Genomic DNA, 22,587 nt, shown 5'->3' with positions numbered 1-22,587 from the left:
GCTTTTTCAGTACATTATGATCAAGAGTAAAACTATGGAAAGGGTTGGGGCTATCAGAGATGTACATGGTAATGTGAGTGGATGAAGATGCAGGCAGAGTTCTAGATGAGTGTTTTTATCAGTCTGTGTGAAAGAAAGAGATGATGCAGGCATTCTAGTTCAAGGGAGCACTTAGAAATATTACATAAATAAGCATAAAGAGGAAAGAAACACTGGAAAAACTGACCTTGAAGATAGATAGAAAAAAAACAGGCCCAGATGAAATGTATCCTGAAAAACCAACTAGGGAGGCAATAGCAGATGCTCAGAGGATGATTTTCGAATACATGGTGGACTTATTAGTGTTAGGCTGTGTGGTTTTTGAATGTGGAAGTCAGGTCCCACAAACTTGATTGAATTTTGAGGAAGTGACAAAGATGATTGATGAGGGCAGAGTGGTAAATGTTGTCTGTATGCAATTTAGCAAGGTTCCTCATAGCAGGCTGGTACTAAATGGGATCAGCTGTGAGCTGGTAAGATGTATACAGAAGGCAGAAAATAGTGTTGGAAGGGTGTTTTTCTGACTGAAGACATGACTAGTGGTGTTCTGCAGGGTCCAGTGCTAGGGACCCTGTTGTTTTATACATATATAAATAAAATGATTTGGAGGAGAACGTAGGTGGTCTGATTAGTAAGTTTGCAAATGACACAAAGGTTACAACAGGATATAGATAGGCTAGAGGGTTGGTGAAGAAATGGCAAATTAAGTTTAATCCAGACAAATGCAAGGTGATGCATTTTGGAAGATCTAATGCAGGAGGGATGTATACAGTTAAATGGTAAAATGCTTAGTAGCATCAGCATACAAAGAGATCTAGGCATATAGGTCCACAGTTCCCTGAAAGTGGCAACACAATTGGACGAGGTGGTCAAGAAGGCATATGGCATGCTTACCTTCATCGGTAAGGGCACCGATTATAAAAATTGACAAGTCATAGTGCAGCTGTTTGGACTTTAGAGTAGCCATATTTCAAATATTGTGTACAGTTCTGATCATCACACTACCAAAAAGATGTGGAAGCTTTGGAGATGATACAGAAACTGTTTACCAGGATAATGACTGGTTTGGAGGGTATTAGCTATGAGGTGAAATTAGACAAACTTGGTGTGTTTTTGCTTGAATGTGGAAGAATGTGGGTCAACTGGATAAAAGTTTACAAAAATTATGACAAGCATGAATAGTTGGAGTCTTTTTCCCCCAGAGGACAAATGTCAGTATTAGATGACATAGGTTTAAATGTGTGAAGCAAGTAGTAAGCGCCTGGAATGTGCTGCCAAAGGAGATTAGATTAGATTCCCTACAGTGTTTAAACAGGCCCTTCAGCCCAACAAGTCCACACTGCCCTTTGGAGCATCCCACCCAGACCCATCCCCCTACAACCCACACACCCCTGAACACTACAGGCAATTTAGCATGGCCAATCCACCTACCCTGCAGATCTTTGGACTATGGGAGGAAACCAGAGCACCCAAAGGAAACCTGCACAGACATGGGGAGAATGTGCAAACACTGCACAGACAGTTCCCTGAGGCTGGAATTGAACCCAGGTTCCTGGTGCTGTGAGGCTCCAGTGCTAACCACTGAGCCACTGTGCTGCCCCATGGTAAAGGTGAATACTATAGCAACATTTAAAAGGCATTTTAACAGATACATGAATAAGCAGGGAATAAGGGAATACAGACAGTGTAGAGGCAAAAGGTTTTTAGTTTAGAAAGGCATCGTGTTGGCACAGGCTTGGTGGACCAAATGGCTTGTTCCTGTGCTGTACTGTTCTTTGTTCTCTTTGTAGATACAGGGGAGGTACCATTCAAAAAATGGCGCAAGGAATAGGCCAGGCAGTCTGATCACAGTGGTGGGTAAATTACCAGAATCATCATTAAGACAGGATTAACTGTTACTTAGAAAGGATTAATGGCTTAATCAGGTAGAGACAACATGATTTTATAAAGGGAAGGTCATCACTAAGTCAATTACATTTCTTGAGGAAATGACAATGAGAATTGATCTGGGTAATGCAGGGAATATTTTCTAAATGGATTTTCGTAAGGCATTTGACAAGGTCCAACATGCCAGATGGACAGAAAAAAAAATCCATAAGATACAGGAGAAGTGGCAATTTTTTCCCCCTGTCATTTAATGAATATTCAATCAAAAGGGAAAGGCAATGGCTGTTCTTGTGAATTGAAAAGTTTCCAGTGGTGCTTCACAGAGTCCAGGGGGTTGGATTTTTTTTAAAAGAAAAAGTCAAAGTCATTCATGTGATCTGGGCATCACTCACCAGGCCAGCAGTTATTGCCTATGCTTTGCCGCTCTTGAGATGAGGCTCATTCTTGAACAGCTGTAGCCCATCTGCTCTAGGGAGACCCACAATGCCCTTAGGGAGTGAGTTCCAGGATTTTGACTCAGTGACAGTGGAGGAACCGTGATATATTTCCGAGTCAAGATGGTGAGTAGCCTGGAAGAGAACTAGCAGATGGTGGTGTCTCATATTTATGCTGCCCTTGTCCTTCTAGATGGATGTGGTAGGAGGTCTGGTAGGTGCTGTCTAAGGAACCATGGTGAATTTCTGCAGCATACAGTGATAGTACACACTCCTGACAAAGATTATCACTGAAGTAGGGAGTGATGTAGTGCCAGTTAAATAGGGTCCTTTATCTAGGATAATATGCAGCTTCAAGTGTTGTTGGAGCTGCAGTCATCTAGGTAAGTGGAAAGTATTCAGTCACACTCCTGATTCATGCCTTACACACTGTGGACAAGCTTTGAGGCAAATCAGGAGATGAGAGACTAACTGCAGTGTTCCTAGTCTCTGACCCTCTCTTGTAGACACCACTTATATGGCAAATCTAGTTCGGCTTCTGGTTAATGGTAACCCTCAGTTTGTTGATAGCGAGGGATTCAGTAATATCAACACTTTTGAATATCGAAGGGAACTGGTTAGGTTCTCTCTTGCTGGAGATGGTCAGTGCCTGGCATTTGTGTGGTACAAATGTTACTTGCTACATTTCAGCCCAAGCTGGAAATGATCAAGTTCTTGCTTCATTTAGACATGCACTGCATCAATATAAGGACTGCAAATACTACTGAACATTATGTCACAATCAGCATATATCCCAACTTCTAAACTTATGATGGAGGGATGATGTTTGACAAAGCAGCTGAAGACACCAGCCAGAGGAACTCCTACAGAGATGTTTTGAAACTGAGATGACTAATCAACAACCAAACAACTACCTTCTCCAACAAAGCTTTCCCAGATTTCTATTGACTTTAATTTTATTAAGGCTCCTAGATGCCCCACTTAGTCAAATGCAGCATTGATACCAAGGGCAGTCACTCTCACCTCACCTCTTTCTATTCAGGTTGTTTGTCCATGTTTGAACCAAGGTTGTAATGAGGTCAGGATCTGACTGGCCCTGTCAAAACCAAAACTGAACATCAGTTAGCAGGTTGTTGCTGAGTAGGTGCTGCTTGATAGCATTATGGATGACACCTTCCAATACTTGATTATGGTGGTCTGGTTTATGGTGCAGATTGATGCCAGCAGCATGAGTTCATTTCCCACACCAGCTGAGGTTACCATGAAGGACTCTCCGTTTCACCCTTTGCCTTCACGAGGCATAGAACCCCTCTGGTTACATGCCCAACAGTCCTCGCTCTCTCTCTGTAATGAGTGTTCTATGGTCCCGTAAGACTATGGTGACATATATCATAAACAAGGTTTGGGAAGCACCACTTGGAAATTTGAAAATGACACAAAAAAATTGGCCAAGTCTTTGACAGGATAGTTGTCACCTGCAGGAAGATGTCATCGGTTTTGGTGAGTGGAAGTAAAAATAACAAATATAATTCAATCCAGTGGAGTGGAAAAGATAAAACACACAATAAATGAAACATAACATTTCCTTCATCTTTCATTCTGGCCGCACAGGCTTCCAAAATGCATGCTTGCCCATGGCTTCCGGAACACAAAGACAACACTGAGTGGCTTGCAGATACCAATTGCTGTGTGCAGAACATCAGAGTAGCTGTGTTTGATTAAGAAGGAACATTGGTGTAAGGGTATTGGAATATCCCCTTCTGAAGGTGACAGGACAGGAAAATAAAGGTAGTAAAGGAGGCATATGAGATGCTTTATTTCATTGAGTAAATTATGGATACAACAGTAGGGATGCAATGCTGGAACGAAGGCACTGGTTAGGCAACAACTGGAATTGCATGTTATCACATTACAGGAAGGCCATAATTTTGTTACAGAGCGTACAGAAACTTACAAGGATATTTCCAGGACTTGAAGATGGCAGCTATTTAAGGAAGATTGAGTAGGATATAGTTGTTTCCCTTACAACAGGAGGCTCAGAGATTATGTAATTATGATGTACAACAAAATCAAGCTGGCTAGATTGGTTAGGTCTGATTGGTTTCCCTGGAGAGACCAATTGCCAGGAAGCACAGAATAGAGGTGACCAGTAGAAGGATTAGATGGGATGAGGGGAAAAAAAACCTTTCCTACCACAGCATGGTAAGGTGTCTGAAATTGACTGCCCAGTTTGATGGCTGAGGCAAAATCCCACCATCCCCAAACTCTCAATTAAGAGAAATCTGGATCTGCACCTGAAGCACTGTAAGCTGCTAGGCTACATAGAGCCTCTTCCTGTGATTCAACTTTTCTAATGCTCTAAAGGGAGATCATCTTGCCACTGTAAGAAACTGGAAAAGTTAAAAATAGAGGAGGATGTCAAATAGTTGTCACTTCATTAAAAATAGCTATCTTGGCTTGGATGCAATACATCTTAGCTTGCTGACAAAAGTAAGGATTGAAATCATGGATACTCAGACCACGCTTTTCAAATTCTCCTTAGATACAGGAATAGTCCATGAGGACTAGAGGAATTTAAATGTTGCAATGATGTTAAAAAAGGAATCAGAAAAATTGGGAACTACAGGTCAAAGAGTTAATGCTTGTAGACAGGAAACTTTTAAAGACATTAATCCAGAACAAAACTGATTAGCTTTGACGTATTTCCAAGTTCAGGTCATTAATACATATCAAAAAGAATAGAAATCTCAACTCAAATCCTGTGGAGCACCACTACAGCTTTGCCTTCAATTTGAAAAGCAATGAAGTAAAATTTGATGCACTACGCTCTATTTAGCTTTCTGTTCTACAGTTTTTGAGCATATTCCAGGAACACTTAATTTAAATGATAGCCAATGTATATATGCTTGTGGTAGAAATTGGTAGTGCTGCTTTAAGCCTAGAACACAGTTGCCACTGGTTGGGAATGCAATAGAAGCACAGCCATAATGGTTGACAGCCAAAATTTGCATGTATAAAGCACATTGTAAAATGTCTCAAGATGTTTCACAATTGTGTTAAAATTAACAACATTGTAATCAGGGCACAGGAGGCCATACTAGAAATGGTGACCTTAAACTTGGTTAGACAGTTGGTGGGTTTTAAGGTACTTCTTAAAAGTGGAGCAAGAGATAATGACAGAGAACACAAGTAGCTGAAGGTATGGTTACAATAAACAATAGGTTTGAATATTTTAAAAATTCATTTTATTTAACACTTGTTGAGAGCTGTTTTTGCATCTTTATACATCTGAGTTTTCAAATATTTCACAGAACCAAGGATTTTTTTCAGCTAGTCACTGTCCTTTACCATCACTAACATTGTTCGTGACTCCTCAGATACTGAAGCAGTCCACATTCAAATGCAACAAAATCTGGACAATATCCAGGCTCGGGCTGATAAGTGGCAAGTAACATTTGCACCACACATAAGCAAGACAATGACCATCACCAATAAGAAACAATCTATTGATTGCCCCTTGTCATTCAGCAGTTTTTGCCATCTCTGTATCCCCCACTATCATCATCCTTTGTGTGTGTGTGTGTGTGTGTGTGTGTGTGTGTGTGTGGGGGGGGGGGGGGGGGGGGGGGGTGGGGAGCAGTGGTGGTGTGTGGCATCGACCAGAGTCTCAACTGAACTTGCCACATAAACACTGAAACTAGAAGGGCAGGACAGAGGCTGGGAATACTGCAGCAAGTAATTCACCTCCTGACTCCCCAAAGCCTGTCCACCATCTACAAGGAACAAGTCAGGAGTGTTTTGGAATATTCTCCCCTTGTCTGAATGGGTGAAACTCCAACAATCAAGAAGCTCGACACCATCCGGGACAAAGCAGCCCACTTAACTGCACACTCCCTACACCATCAGCACTCAGTGGCAGCAGTGTGTACTTTCTACAAGATGCACTGCAGAAATTCACCAAAGAGCCTTAGATAGCACCTTCCAAACCCACCATTCCAAAGAGAATGGAAGACAGACAGTAACACCACCATCTGCAATGTCCCATCCAAGCCACTCACTATCTTGACTTGGAAATACATATTGTTCCTTTACTGTCACTGTGAAAACACTGGAATTCCCTCCCTGAGGACATTGTGACTCAACCTACAGCGAGTGGACTGCAGCACTTCAAGGCAGTAGTTCACCATCACCTTCTCAAGGGCAACTAGGAATGGGCAAAAAAAATGCTGGCCAGCAAACGACACACACATCCCATGAGTACATTTTAAAAAAATGAGATTTGAATTTTGAGATGAACCTCTTCTATTAGTTTGATGCTTTTTTTTAGATCAATTGCAAAAATTGAGTTTGATAAATTGTATAATTACAAGATCTGAATAAGTGAGCAGGACTGGTGTATAATAAGTTATCATGCACTGAATGCCTTAAGATGTAGGAGCAAAATCAGGACATTTGGCCTGTTGAGTCTGCTCCACCATTAATTCAATCATGGCTAATATATTTCTCAACCCAGTTCTCCCACTGACCCTTTATCTCCTTCTCAGTCAAGAACTTATCACAGTCTTAAAAGCAGTCAAAAACTTGACCAGAACAGCCTTCTGTGGCATCGAGTTCCACAGATTCACCACTCAACGGCTGAAGAAATTCCTTAACTCAGATACAGACAGTCATCCCTTCATTCTCACCCTGTATCCACAGGTCCTAGTCTCTCCTACTAGTGGAAGCATCTTCTCCAGGTCCACTCTATCCAGGCCTCACAGTGTTCTCCAAGTTTCAAACAGATTCCACCACCCCCATCCTTCTAAACTCCAACGAGTACAGACCCAGAGTCCTCAACTCTGGAATACAGAGGCAGAATACCACTTCAAAATTATATATGCTTTGTATATGCTTGTGTGCTCGAGGAATAAGGTATATTGCGCAGATTTCTGATTAAGATTATTTTGCACTTTCTAAACTAGATAAGAATCATTTTAAACACTGTATTTTCATTGAGTCCCGACAGTTTGTAAAGCGGCCATTCGAGCAATCATGTCTGCACCAACCCTCCAAAGAGAATCCCGTCCAGACCAGGCCCCTACTTTAACCCTATATTTTACCATATCAATCCACCTAACCTGCACATCATTAGACTTTGGGAGGAAACCAAAGCACCCAGCTGAAACATCCACAGACACAGGAAAGTGTTCAAACAGTCACCCAAGACTGGAACTGAACCAGGGTACCTAGTACTATGAGGCAGTGGTGCTAACTACTGAACCACCATGGCATCCAAATGCCATTTTACTAAACACTTAGTGAGAATTCTTTTTTTATTTTAAAAACTTTCCTCGTCATCATCATTTTTTAAAAAAAATGTCAGTAATCAGTTGTGCATTAGCTTGCTAAGCACATCACAGAACAACTGGCTTGGCGAGCTAATGAACAACTGCATCCACGACCTGAGCTACAAATTTTCACTAAGACCTGTTAGTAATATTCACTGAATGCAACACTGATACATGACTTCAATAGATAACATGAAACCGTTCCATACACCAAATCACCAAAAGATGGCAACAGCAAGCCAGCTTTGATAAATAAACAAACAAATTAAATAGGTGACTGTTTACGGAAAAACAAAATTATTTTGCATATTGATAGGTCTAACGGCATCTAATAATTTCTTATTAGTACCATATGCCACATTTAAACAAAGGTGGTGGAGAGTAATACCCATAAACAACATGAAATATCTTCCTTGGAAATAACAGTCTTCATTTCAGAATGCTTAAACACTATTGCCTAATTGTGAATTATTAGTCAACGCACTCTAGATTTGTGCATAAGGAATAAAGACCAGTTGAGTGAGGTTAGAGTGTAGGGGGATACATGGACTGGTGCAGGAAGATGGCTGCAACGCTATTGGTCAGATAGACGCAGAGGCAAATAGGAGGTTTGAAGTTCAGACAAGTAAATGGACACAGGTAAAACAGTCAGAGTTGAAGTGAGTCATCTTCGGAGGTAGAAATGAGAGCATAGGCATAGGAAAGCTCTGACTCACATTTAACAAAACCGGAATACAGAAATGGGTTTGGGCCAGGGAAAGTAAAATAGTTTGCAGGTGAATTGAAGAGGAAGGTGAAACAAGACTGAGGAGAAAGGGTGGGGATAGGTCAGTACGGAGAGGATGGACAGGACAAGGGGGTGGGATGAGGTTAGCAGGTAGGAAATGGAGGTGCGGCTTGAGGTGGGAGGAGGGGTTAGGTGAGAGGAAGAACACGTTAGGGAGGCGGGGTCAAGGTTTTGGGATGCAGTGGGGGAGGGGAGATTTTGAAGCTGGTGAAATCTGCATCCACTGTACCCGTTGTGGCTTCCTCTACATTGGGGAAACCAAGTGGAGGCTTGGGGACCACTTTGCAGAACACCTACGCTTGGTTTGCAATAAACAACTGCACCTCCCAGTCACGAACCATTTTAACTCACCCTCCCATTCCTTAGACATGTCCATCCTGGGCCTCCTGCAGTGCCATAATGATGCCACCCAAAGATTGTAGGAACAGCAACTCATATTCCGCTTGGGAACCCTGCAACCCAATGGCATCAATGTGGATTTTCCCAGCTTCAAAATCTCCCCTCCCCCCACCGCATCCCAAAACCAGCACAGCTCATCCCCGCCTCCCTAACCTGTTCTTCCTCTCACCTATCCCCTCCTCCCATCTCAAGCCGCACCTCCATTTCTACTTACTAACCTCTGTCCTCACCTCAATAGTGAATGAATAAATATTGTCCTTTCTCTATCCTCCTTTCTGAGGATTGAGCTGTGGACTTTCATTGGATTTGTTTGTCCTAGTGGTAGAAGTATTGGGGCAATTTGAATTGCCTTCTGTAGGGATTGTTGACCAGGTTATACTTCCATTGTTATGGCCTGACATCAGATACATTGGCAGGGTTTACAGGCTGATACTCAACCAGTTTGGCCACATTACGAACATGAGGTCTGTGACCAATAAGTAGCCAAGTGTTCCCCTCCAAGCCACATACCACCCAGATTTGGAAAGAGACTGCTGTTCCTTCAGTGTCACCGAGTCAAAATCCTGTAGCTCTTTCACTAATGACACTGTAGTTCTACCTACACCAAATGGACTGCAGTGGTTCAAAAAGGCAGCTCACTACCACCTTCTCAAGAGCAACTTGGGGTGGGAAATGAATGCTGGTCCAGCCTGTGATGCCCACATCCCGTAAAGTGAATAAAAAGAAGATAGGGATGTCAGCACTGCACCACTAGAAGTCCATCACAATTTATGTGGCTAGTCTAATTTCTGGTCAATGGAAACCGAAAGTGAAGAATTCACAAATGATGCTGTCCACTGCTACTCAAAGTCAAGATGGGTTCAATTTTGTCTTTGTCAGAAGGTTGAGAAGGTGATCTTTACCAAGGTTACTATTAGAACAAGAAAGCAAAAAATTGGCACTTAAATTTTCTAAATATAACAAAAAACATCAAGAAAACATAGGAAGACTCTCACGTGCTACGTATAAGAAACACAAAAATGAATGTCGTAAAATTGTTAAAATTAGAACAGAACCAGAGTTCAAGAGATACATATTATCAATAAAAGGGTCAACATTGAAGCCTAGTGCAAATAAAAAGCGTTAGCTTGTTTTCTGCATATAACAGAATGAACTTTAGCATGTGGACATTAAAAAAAATGACAACAGCTAGATTGAGAAAAGCTTAGTTAGAACAGCTTTTGAAGTCAAGGTCTTCACATCTGCACATTCTCAATTTGATCAACACTTGGAGATCATCCATCTAGGTTTAAATAAAGATAAAACTTCAGCACACAGCAAATAATGATTCAAGGTTTAGTTAAATTGAGATAAAAATCCATTTCATTTGGGACACAGTTCATATTTATTTTTGTTTAAATTCTGTCAGCAAAATATTTGCGTACAAATTTACAACACATACATCAAAAATACCAGAAAATAGCACTACCTTATTACGCAAGTATTCAAATCAACAGTCAATATGCAAAGAAATCAGGTGCTGTTGTTTTTATTTAAAAATAACAAATTATTTTAGAAGTCCTTTTGGTACTTTCTCAACATAGAGATGAATATTTTAAAACATTTTAGATGTATAAATCAATGCCAGAGCCATTATTTGAAAAATTGCAAGAAATTCACAACATAAATATTGGCTCAATGAAGATGCAGGAGGGCACACCTGGAGTAAAACCATGCACAACATTTTGCTTACCTAACAGCATAAATGATGGGCAGAATTAAATGATTCCACAATGAACCAGATCTAAGCTCTGCAGTCCTGCCACATCCAGGTGAATGGTAGCAGACCATAAACAACTCACTCATGGAGATTGTTACACAAATGTCTCCATCTTTCAAAATGGGGGATGCCAGTACGTCAATGCAAAAGATAAGGCTGAAGGATTTGCAACAATTCTCAGCCAGAAGTGCCAAATGGATGATCCCTCTCAGATTCCTTCAAAGGTCCCCAGCATCTCTCAGATGCCACGCATTAGTCAATTCAATTCAATTCACTTGATATCAAGAAATGGGTGGAGGCAATGGATTCTGCAAAGGCCATGGGCTCTGACAGCATTTTGGCAACAGTACTGAAGATATGTGCTCCAAAATGTTCACATCCCTAGCAAAGCTGTGTCAGTACAGCTACAGCTTTGGCATTTATCAATGTGGAAAATTACCCATGTATGTCCTGCACACAAAAAAACAGGTCAAATCTAATACAGTCAATCACCATCCCATCTGTCCACACTCGTTCGTCAGTAAAATGATAGAAGGTACTAACAACAGTGTTATCAAGCAGCATCTGCTCAGCAATGCCCCGTATGGGTTCTGTCAAGGCCATGTAGATCCTGATCACATTAGCCTTGGTTCAAACATGGAGAAAAGAGCTGAATTTTCAAGGTGAATTGACAGTGATAGCCCTTGACATCAAAGCCGTATTTCATCAAGTGTGGCATCAAGAAATCGATTGCAATCGGGGAAAACTCTCCACTGGTTGCAGTCATATCTGATACAAAGTAAGATGGCTGCTGGAGGTCGATTATCTCAGGTCCAGGACACCTTTGCAGGAATTCTTTAAGGCAAAGTTCTCTGCCCAAACAGCTTCAGCTATCTCATCACTGATCTACCCTCCATCAAAAAAACAAGATGTGGGCACAGTCACCAATACTGGCACAATATTCAGCACTATTCATGAGTCATCAGTTATAAAAGCAGTCCATGTCCAAATGCAGCAAGACCTGCACCATGTCTAAGCCTGGGCTGACAAGTGGCAAGTGACATTAATGATACAAATGGCAGGCAACACAAATTCCAGTGCCTTTGACATTCATGGTGCTACCATGGTTGAACTCTCAACGACCTGGGGGTTGCCATTTATTAGAAACTGAACTAGACTAGCCATATAAATACAGCGGTTACAAGAGCAGGTCAGAAGTTGGGAGTCTTCCAGAAACTAACTTACCTCTTGACTCACCAAAGCCTGTTCACTTTCCACAAGGCAAAAGTCTGGAGTCTACAGTTCCCTGAAAGTGGCAATACAAGTGGATGAGGTAGTAAAGAAGGCATATTGCACGTTTGCCTTCGTCAGTCAGGGCACAGAGTATAAAAAATGGCAAGTCATGTTGTATAGAACCACAGTTAGGCCACATTTTGAATTACTGTCCACAGTTCTGGTCGTCACACTATCAGAAGCATGTGGACCTTTGGAGTGGGTATAAAAACAGTTTACCATGACGTTGCCTGGTTTAAAAGTATTAGCTACACGAAGAGATTGGACAAACGTGGTTCGCACTCAATTGAACTTCTAAGAAGGGGGGTGACCTGATAGAACTTTACAAAATTATGACAGGCATGGATAGAATGGATAATTTAGCCTTTTTTGCACGGTAGAAATTTAAATTAATGGAAGACATAGGACGAAGGTAAAGGAGATTAAGTCTAAAGGAAGATGTGAGGCAGGTTTTTAGAGAGGGTAGTGAGAATGTGGAAAATGCTGCAAGAGGAGGTAGACGCAATTGCAACAGGACATTTAAGAGGTATCTTGAGAGATGTGTGAACAGGAGGGAATAGATCGATACAGACAGCAAAGAGGTAAAAAGGCTTTTAGTTCAGATAGGCACATGTGGGCAGTCTTGGTGGGCCAAAGGGCTTGTACTTGTGTGGTACCATTCTTTGTGAGAGAATACACCACATTTGCCTGGATGGGTACAGCTCCAACACTTAAAAAAGTTTACACCATCAGGAACAAAGCAACCCACTTGATTAGCACCACATTCACAAACATCCATTCCTTTCACCACCACTCAGAGTTTAATGTCACGTAGAATCTACAAGATGCACTGCAGAAATTGACCGAAACATCTTTGACAGCACCTGCCAAACCCATGACCATTTCCATCCAGGAGGAAGACCATACTTATATCGGGAACGCCAGTCCTTGCGAGCATCCCTCCAAGCCACTCACCATCCTGACCTGGAGATTTATAACCATTCTTCAGTGTCACTGGGTCAAAATCCTGGAATTGTGTAACAGCATTGTGGGTTTACCTACAGCAACTGGATTGCTGGGGTTCAAGATGACAGCTCACCACCACCCTAACAAGGGCAACGAGGGATAGGCAATGCTAGCTCAGCCAGCAGTGCCATTTCCTAAAGCAAATTTTTTAAAAAGTCAGTTTTATCACAAAAATCAACGTTCTGCACAAAAAGCAAAGTAGATGCAAGTGGCACAAAACAGAACAGAATACATAAATAGATTGACAAATTAGAATGCTCATAGCTATTATATTTGGACAAATGTATGCAACAATATTAAATTGTTATCTTACTAGATGACGCTTACCAATGATTTTAACATTACAATTTGCTTTACAGATGCAGTCCTCAGATAAGCAAGAACCTGAGTAGAATGCTTGTTTCATACTAAGAGACATGTACATGCACTTGTTGCTCAGATATTATTATACAAGGCTTTTCTGCAATGTGGAGTGTTAATATTGGTTCGTTAATAAACAAAAGTCACATTTTCTCTTTCCATTACTGTCTTGTTGTATAAAACTCCAGAGAACCCATGCCAAGCCATTTCAGTCTACAGATTTAGACAATTTGGTGCAAACAGCAGACAAAGTAGATGATATTAGCCATTCTGAAAACAGATTTTTAAACAAACAAACAAAAAAATCCTTTATAAGGTCTATCAGTGTTTTGGAGAAATGTTTTAAATGCGCATAGAATCCTGTTGGTCTTTTTTTCTGCCAATTAGTTAATTACAGAAGGAGCAGAAAACATTTAGTATTACAGTTTTAAAAGATCCAATATTTTATTCTAATTTTTAAAAATATGAGTAACATGTTTAAAGTAACCATGAAGAACTCAATTACATAAAATAAAAAGTAGATAAATCAAATGCGATACAATTTTGGTGATAAATAGAGCACACCTTTCAAGAGATGTCAGACTACTATCGATTATGACTGGATTTCCCATTGCTTTAACTGTATTAAATTTAATTTGTTTTATATTATGTTTTATTCTGGTTGAAGCAACTTTCAAAAGTATCTTTAATTTTTGTTACGTGGATGTTTCCCATAGCAGTCTTAAGAATTTATTATTTGGACTGCAAAATTGAAGGGCACAATACAATTCATTCAAAAATACGAAAGTAGACTTTAAATCTGGATTGCCACAAGGCATATAGTGCAGTTTAATACCAAATACACCTAACAGCAGAGATTAGAGCATTAAAAATTATTTTCAACGCACTACAACCTCATCCTGTTGGCTTTAGAACATTTTACTCAGATTCTCACTTTACCTTTGATGGGATACAGCTCCTCGACCTCTGGTAACTTAGTTAGTTCACCCATTGTTATTTTTTCATGTTGAACTGTGGAGGACTAGATAATTTTCTGAATAGCAACCAATGAAGACTTGAGCAGAATTTATTCTCCCACCCCAACAACGGTCCAATCAATACTTGAGGTAAGATTTGGTAACTCAACAGGAATGTTCTAGCCTCTACAGATTAGTGTTATCTAGGCTCCAAGTTCTGAATTTCCTCTTTAAAACTGTCTGTCTCACACCTCTCTAAGGAGTCCCTTTAAATTCTTCTCCCTGATCAGGTTTTTGGCCATCGATACCAAAACGTCCTTCTGCGACTCAGCTGCAGACATTTTTTAATAATTCTCCTGAAAGGACCTTACTAGATTTACCACGTTAAAAGAGGGTATACAATGAAAATTATTTATTATTTTTCATGTACTTTTATGGAAGGCATCTCTTTTCAAAGGGATTAGATAACAGTTCTGCCTTTACTAATTTTAAATGCTCACAGATCGGATATCAGCTTTGTGAAATGATGATTGCACATTTTTCAGGATCCAGTCTCTCTAATATTCTGTGGTAAGAGATCACATTCAGAGTAAGAGGTATCCAATTCCAACAATGCCACTCAATTACCAACAAAAACAGAAATTTCTGGAAAATCTCTGCAGGTCTGGCAACATCGGTGAAGAGAAATCAAGAGTTAAAATTTCGGGTCTAATGACCTTTCTTCAGAACTGAATGTCACTCAATTCTCCCTTAAAAGAAGAGCGCCATACAATATAAACACGGCATTTTCAATTCTCTACCTCATATGCTCTTCACCCAAGCAACACTGCCAGATTTTGCAGTGTTGTTTCACAGGCAGGGGCTAAAATTTGGCTAATAACCAAACTAGCTCTATGGAGTTGGAAAGGTCTTTGTCAATCACAAATCCCGGTCGTCCATCAGATCCGTATCAGAGTCACAAAAGGAAAAAGCAGCCACCAGGTGTTTCCCAACTTCCAAATATTCATCCTTATGAACAAATGCACTACACCGTCTTGTATTGCCTTCCAACTTGTGCACAAATTGACTTGTGAACATACTGAGGAACAGAACCCATTTGTAATCCAGGGACTGCCTATAACTTTATCACTTCATTCCCCTGTTGTTTTGTATTAATTGTTGATTCCACATTTTGAGGATATTTTTACAACAAAAAGCTCCACAACTATAGTGCATTTAAAAGTTTTGCATGGATAAAAAATTAAAATTATTTCAGCAATGGCTATACATTTCTATTAAAAAAAACTTGCAATTATATGTAATGCAGGGAAAAAGCAGCAGTTCACCACCACCTTTTTAAGGGAAATTAGGGATGAGCAATAAATGACAGTGATGCTCACATCACTGAACAAATGAAAAAATTCAAAATTATTATTGGACTTTACTGACAAAGTTTGGTTTCTATGGACAAAATTTTAGGTCAAATTGATCTTATTATTGGTTAAAACAAGATAGTTAAACAGAATGCAAAAAAAAGGGTAAAATGGGGTCATTGTTCTCAAAGCAGGAGGTAGACAGCATTTATTTTTTATTTTCAATTCTAATAGGCACGTTAAAGTGATCAAACTGAAAAAACCGATATGTAACAGAATGGATTCATGGTAAAAGTAGAACATGAATAAAATTGTAGGTCCTTCATGTCATTCTTTAAACAAATAAGCATTGCACTAGAAACCAAGAAAAGATGATAACGATGATGAGTGGGCAAAAATTGACAGGATATTCTCTGGTTGATCGCTATCCCACATCCCTGACATTTTCTGTGATGAATGTTCGGTAAAGCCCGAAAACTCAGAACCACTGTTTTCACTAGTTTGAAATAACTCCAGCAAACTTTTCAATGGCAAGCTGGTAGCTTCACCTTCCTCTATCAAGCATCTCTCTTTTGCAAGAGAACTTATTTCCATTCTATGATCTTGAGCCTTCTTCTTATTTCTTCCATAAACAGCTGAAAATCTCACTTTTCGATGCAGTTTTGTACAGGGTGAAGAAAATATAGTTGGAGCAATTGGACCCAATTCAGTGTTTTGATGTGCAGCTATATTAAATGAAGGTACTACTATATTATGCATCAAATCTTCACTTCTTCCCTTGTCAAAAAATAATTGCGTCTGTACAGGGCTGCAAGAACATTCAATAGGGGCTGCTGCAGTATCACATGGATCATGATCATTTACCCGAGAATGCTTGGGAACATGCAGGATTGGACTTGCCAGTTCTTTGCGCTTATGTTGCAAATTATTTTTGGATGACTTATGTAGCTCAGTTTTGATTTCATCACTTTCAGAACATACAGTGGAATTTGGTTGTGACCTAGTCTCACACTCATCCTGATCAAACAGGTGCTTACGCAATGATTCTTCAGTGACAGGTGGAGAGCTCTCAACTGGTAACCTTCCAAGTTGACGCAACTGTTCCGACAGACAGACTTTTGAAATTATGGAGCTACCTTTGTCCCCTTGGCACAAAGATAAACTATGCCAGCTTGTTTCTTTTTTCTGACTTTCAAAATTAACTGCAGGTATTCCTTCCCCAATGGATTTTTTGTTTACAAAAGTGGACAGAAGTAGCATTTCAGAAATGCTAACATGACTCGGTGTAGACAAAGGTAATATCTGGCTAGGCGAATTCAGGGTACCTGAAGATACAATGTCTTTTTCTTGGAAAGACAAAGTATTTTGTTTAGTTTCCCATCCACTGACATTTTCATAGTCCTTTGTGTTGCACATTACTAAGGATTTATTTCCTTCCACATGTTCCTTATATGGTCTTCGAAATTCTTCATGCGTTCCTGCAATACTTATCTTGGTGAAATCATAGGTGTCTACACCAATACTGCACTTTGTCCTAAACATAAACAAAACCCTTTTGTTAAAATAGGAGAATGAAAATGTGCAATTATTTCATTAATCAATTAAATATTCGTAAGAAATGACAGAACATAGATTTATCACAAAATGGCACAATAGACTTACTGATCTGTTTTGCGACTGTGAAGGGCACAATGGCTGGATAGTTTGATTTAAAACATATCAATAAATTCAACTCTTTTAAATAAAGAATAATTTAAAAGTAATCAAAAAAAATCTAGATCTTCTCTTTAGAAGAAGACAAATCAGTTGTGTTGCTCCAGCATTTTCTTCCGTTGGCAACTAAAACCAGTATTACCAAGGGAAACATGAGTACAGAAATAACAAATGTGGATAGGAAAAGAAAACTCAGCAGTACATTAAATCAATAGCAAGTTAAAGATCATCTAAACAATTTAAGCACTAAATTCAGTTTAAAAATCTGTTAAATTCAGTTTAAAAATTTGTTAAAAAAAGTGTTTTCTCACAACAGTCAATATTAATAAAGACAAATTACAACTGCAGTTATTTTGGTACAGAATTTTGAAACCACAAGATTTTTGAGTTCATTACTACAAGAGAAAGAAGCTCCCTGCCAAAGACTCAGTTCTGCAAAATTGCTTTTCCCACCATTTTAAATGGATTATTAAATTCTGTTTGATGAAAAATCCCAAGATATTAATATGCATGAGATTATGAAACCACACAGGACATGACCTAGAATGAAAAAAAAATCACATTTATATACAATCTTTAATATAGAAAACATTCTTCAGAGGAGAAACAGACAAATATAATGAAAAGGCTAAGTAAATGATCCGATCTTAAGAAATACGATCAAGGATTGAACATTTGGCACATTGAGCCTGATCTGCCATTCAATATGATCATCATTGATTTTTAATTTTTGCTCCAGTCTTAAATACATTCAATGATGCAGTATCCACAAACTTCTGGGAAAGACAATACTAAAGATTTAGAACTGGAATGAAGAAACAACCCCTTATCTCAATCCTAAATTATCAAACTCTTATCTTGAAATTATGTCCAAATTCTAGATTTCCGAGCCATAAAACCTTTCAGTATCTACCTATCAAGTTCTTTCAGTATCTGTTGTGCTTTAATGAGGTCACCTCTTAGTCTTCTAACGTCCAGAGAACGAAGACCCAATTTACTCAGCCTCTCAACATTGAAGAACATTCTCATCCTCGGCATCAATTTATGAATCTCTGTTGTGCTATCTCCAAGACAAATGCTTCTTCTTTTCAATATAGGGACCAAAATTGCACAGTACGCCAACTGTAGTCTCACCAAACCCTTTACAAGTGGAGCAAACTTCCTTTATTCATGTACTCCAATCTCCTTATAATAAAGATCAACTATAACCTGCTTGCCTAATTGCTTGCTTTATTGCATGTTAATATCGTGCTCCTTATATAGGTGCTCCTTAAACAGGTCTGTCTGAAATTAACATTTGCAAATTTCACACCCACATTCTGCTTTTCTATCATATGTGTAAAGTAAATAACCCATTTTGTGTTCCAACAGCCATCCTATTGCATAGTCACAACTTCTCAGTGATTTACTTGAAGCTAGCATTCCCAGCTAGCTCTATCATCAGCAAATTTAAGATTTGTTACTGTTTTTCTGGCTGAGTCAATACTACAGTATGCAAATAGCCACCCTAGCACTCACCATTGCTGTATTCTACTGGTAAAGGCTTGCTAACTCGAAAGTTTCCAATTTATCCCAGTTCTCTGCTTCTTGTCAGTTAACCAACTCTCTGTCCATGCTAGTATACGGGCCTTTAACTCTACCAACCCATATCAAATGCCTTTTGGAAAAGCAAGCATATTGTATTTAAGGATTCCTCTTTATCAGTCCCATCAGTTACATCCTCAAAATCTGTCAAATACAATTCCCCTTTCATAAAGCTATGTGGATAGATCTGAGCACACAAGGCTTTTGTAAGCACATTGTTAAGACTTCCTTAGTAGATTCCAGTGTTTTTACAACAGATGTAGGCTAATGAACCCATACCTCCCCATTTCTTTTTTTTGTGCAGATGTCACATTTAACTTCCAATCAACTGAGACCATTCCGTAATCCAAGAAATTTTGGAAAAACACAACCAGCCCATCCTCTATGTCTACAGTTTTCTTGTTGGACCCTATAATAGAGGAACAGGTCTTAGGGATTTGTTAGGATTACAATACCAAGTTTCTTTGGTAGTTTTCCACATTCTTATTAACTGCGAGATCACCTTCTATTTCTGTTTTTTAAATTTGGTTTCCGCCTCGAAGACAGAAAACATTTGTTCATTGTATCACATTTATTTCCTTATTCCACATGATAATCTCTCCTGTTTCTGCCTCCAAGTGACTTATATCCTCATGTAAATATGCTTATAAGAGCTATTATGTTTTAATATTGCTGGCCAATGGAGAATTCAAAAGGAGATGAAATACTCAGAAGGCGTAAAGCTGTGAATTTTGGGGAGTGTGGTCCAGAAAAGAGAGGCAAGGTTCTCACAAGTCGCCCCACTCATCCTGGAGCAGAGGATTGAGCAGGTCAGTATTCTAAAAAGCATACACTTGGACACAAACCTGCGGAGGGTTGTATAGGCATAACGGACCAGACTAACATCTACATAGGTGATACTTAGTTGCCTTGTGAAATGGTTTGCTAATCTACTCAGTTGTATCAAATCATTGCAGCAGCTGAAGGCAGCAGCTCAGCATCACCTCATCTTGGCAATTAGAATCCACAAAAATGAAGTCTGCGTTCAGTAACACCTACATATAGAGAACAAATTTTTGAAGCAAGTTACAGCAAAGCACAAAACAGGGGGTAACAAAGGTGTGCATAAAGGATGCAATGGTATCAAAATTAGTATTAGTACCAGGGCAGTATAAAAGCTTAAATCTCAGGTGTGGACTGAATAGGATGCAAAGAATGTGCACATTCTGTTTTAGTTGGAAGAATGTCCAGTCAAGGGGTTTCAACAGCAAGCATGAAATGTTTTGGCAACAGCCAGAACATGAGTCTTGTCAACTTTCTCAATCATATACATCAAGCATCTCTTCTGCATAGCTCTTCAACTGCACTCCTGAATGTCACTTTCAATTATTTTAGTGTCTATTTACCATCAAGACTCCTGATTTTTCTTTGATCAGACTCAGGTGGCTCAGCATTCATTCCTTTACTGGCATTCGAGGGAAGAACACCATAATCAGTAAAGCTAAGGCCACTCAGTTGGAGGATAACTCATGGCTGGTGGCAATTCTGTTTTACTGGGACAAGTGAAAATGCAACCACAAAGACAGTCCAATGAAAAGGCTGCGTAAGAGGTTCCTGAGGTTACCATGTTATATTATGATGGAGAGTGTGTTACCAGAGCCATAATTTAAAATTAAGTTTAATAAATTAAAGTAACTAGAATGCCTTTAATTTAAAAAAAAGTTAAAGTATTTTGTTATAGCTCCAAAGATGATCAATTATGACATATTTGATATACTAAAATGTCACAAGAAATAGAAGGCGGACTGTAATGGAATGAAAAAGGAAAAACACTTCTGCTGAGTGTAGACAGATATACAGTGATCCTTGGGGAATTATGTCATTTTTTTTAATGGCCCAAAGAATCTGAGGCAACATGACAAGTGGTCACAACTAGAAATGGTGAGGGAGGATGACTCAACTGTGACTTTCAAATGAGAACGCTTGTAGCGGTGTGGGACGAATATGACTGATCAAATGGCTTCCTTTTATGCTGTAACCATGCTACGACTTTGGAAGGTAGTGCAGTTCCTAGAGATTCCTTTATACAAAGAAAAGATGCACCTGAAAATGAGATAGGTGTGACCAGAATGAAAACTACTTTTAACAATATAATTGAAGTTTATATCATCTTTCAATTAATGCAATGGAGAAAAAATGTTTTTACCTTTTCACCTTATCTTTCTGGAGTTCTATAAAATCACAATTGAACTGTGAAATTATATTATCCACAACATTAAATTCTGTGCTCTCTGAAAATTTCTTATGACGTTCACTTTTCAGATGCTGTAAAGAAATACAGAAAAATTAAGCTGAAAGTGAGCTGATGCAGACCCTGGCAATATGAAATAAAAACACGCGGAAGTTAGAAATGCTCAGCAACTCTCATCTGTGGAGACAGTAACAGTTGGAAAGAAAATGTGATGTGCTTTATGCACAAGTAGAAATGGGGAGAAAGAAAAAATGTAAACATCTAGCCAAGGGCAGGAGAAATTAAGTGATAAAAAATGTTCTTTATGTGCTGCACTGTTCGATTGAACCTCACCACAAGCTCAAGGAACAGTTTGTTGTCCTGTTAACATTTGTTCATGAATTTAACAAATCCAGACCAGAAACTCTATCTCCTATTTTTTTGCCATGAGTTGGATTGATTTTTTATGATTTTGCTTTCAGACAGTGCTGTTCATTATTCTGCCACTCACATTCACTCTAGACAAATGTTTTATTTCTTTGCTACAACAATGATGGCTCCCTGCCTTTGGCTCCATGACATCTTAATATTATAACGTTAGCACAATGTATATTCAAAGATTAAATTTGAGCTACTTTAGGTTTTCTGGTTCCCTCCAGTGGTCATATTTCACATAAACTGATGACTGGTTTTAAGCAGGTGCTTGGTGATTTTATGTATCAAATAACCCAAAAAGTCATGAGGGATTTTGCCAATATGGTATCTGTAACCATTGCAGCAGTTCTAGCTTTTATATCTCTACTTTTGACACTTCTAAAGACGATGGCTGTCAGTTTCTACCCACATTCATTTGACTTTTAAAGTGCTCACTTTTCTTTTTCGGAAGGAGTTAACCAGAATTATTTAATATGATCTAATTAATTTAATTTGATCCGAAGCTATTATAACACTTCTACATAGTGCAACGTATGTGAAAATAATGAAAATAGTTTGAAGTTAAAACTTACAATTTTTAAATCTTCATACTTCATCATGCAGCATTCACAGTAACCCTTCTTCTTCTTCTCTTTCAAAGTTTCTGTGATTTTTGTGTCCATTTTGCAGTTCTTTTCATTGCATGCTATTTTGTGACATTTACTTCTGCTTCCAAAGAGACAAATAGAAAAGCAAATACGACAGTTTGTGTTTATTTTCAAATAATAATTTTTTAAAAACATTATTTTTATACTTTTGATATCCTCTGGCAGTTAGTTAAATAATGGATATTTCCAAACATTTCAAGTTACAGAAATCATACAAAGTTGTCTGGTTAAGTCACTTCAAAAGATTAGCCTCAAAAACACTTCCTGACATCTATCTAATTGAGCACCGTTTTCTTAAATTTGGTTAGTTATATACTGTTAGGTGTCACATCTTGTGGTGTTTGCAAGAAAAATGTTCTCTTAGGTTCTATTTCATCTCCTATAAGCAGATCTTATGTCTTTCTGTGACAACATCTTGTCAC

General features: G+C 38.9%; 1 protein-coding gene across 5 annotated transcripts in view; it reads right to left on the bottom strand.

Moving 5' to 3' along the window:
• Positions 1-10,251: 10,251 nt before the first annotated feature.
• Positions 10,252-22,587, bottom strand: part of LOC125462188 (protein DBF4 homolog A-like) — a 42,535-nt gene continuing 30,199 nt past the window's right edge. For 4 of the 5 annotated variants that reach the window (XM_048551887.2, XM_048551878.2, XM_048551912.2 and 1 more), the window contains 3 exons: positions 22,091-22,226; positions 21,060-21,178; positions 10,252-17,111 (listed from right to left, as the gene is read on the bottom strand). In XM_048551887.2, the coding sequence (XP_048407844.1) occupies positions 15,932-17,111; positions 21,060-21,178; positions 22,091-22,226 (1,435 nt within the window). In that variant the 3' untranslated portion in view covers positions 10,252-15,931. The remainder of the gene's footprint in view (positions 17,112-21,059; positions 21,179-22,090; positions 22,227-22,587) is intronic. The other variant, XM_048551902.2, reaches the window with a different exon arrangement.

The sequence above is a fragment of the Stegostoma tigrinum genome, chromosome 2 (assembly GCF_030684315.1).
Source record: "Stegostoma tigrinum isolate sSteTig4 chromosome 2, sSteTig4.hap1, whole genome shotgun sequence".
In the NCBI taxonomy this organism is placed as follows: domain Eukaryota; kingdom Metazoa; phylum Chordata; class Chondrichthyes; order Orectolobiformes; family Stegostomatidae; genus Stegostoma; species Stegostoma tigrinum.
This window is presented reverse-complemented; position numbering and strand designations above follow the sequence as displayed.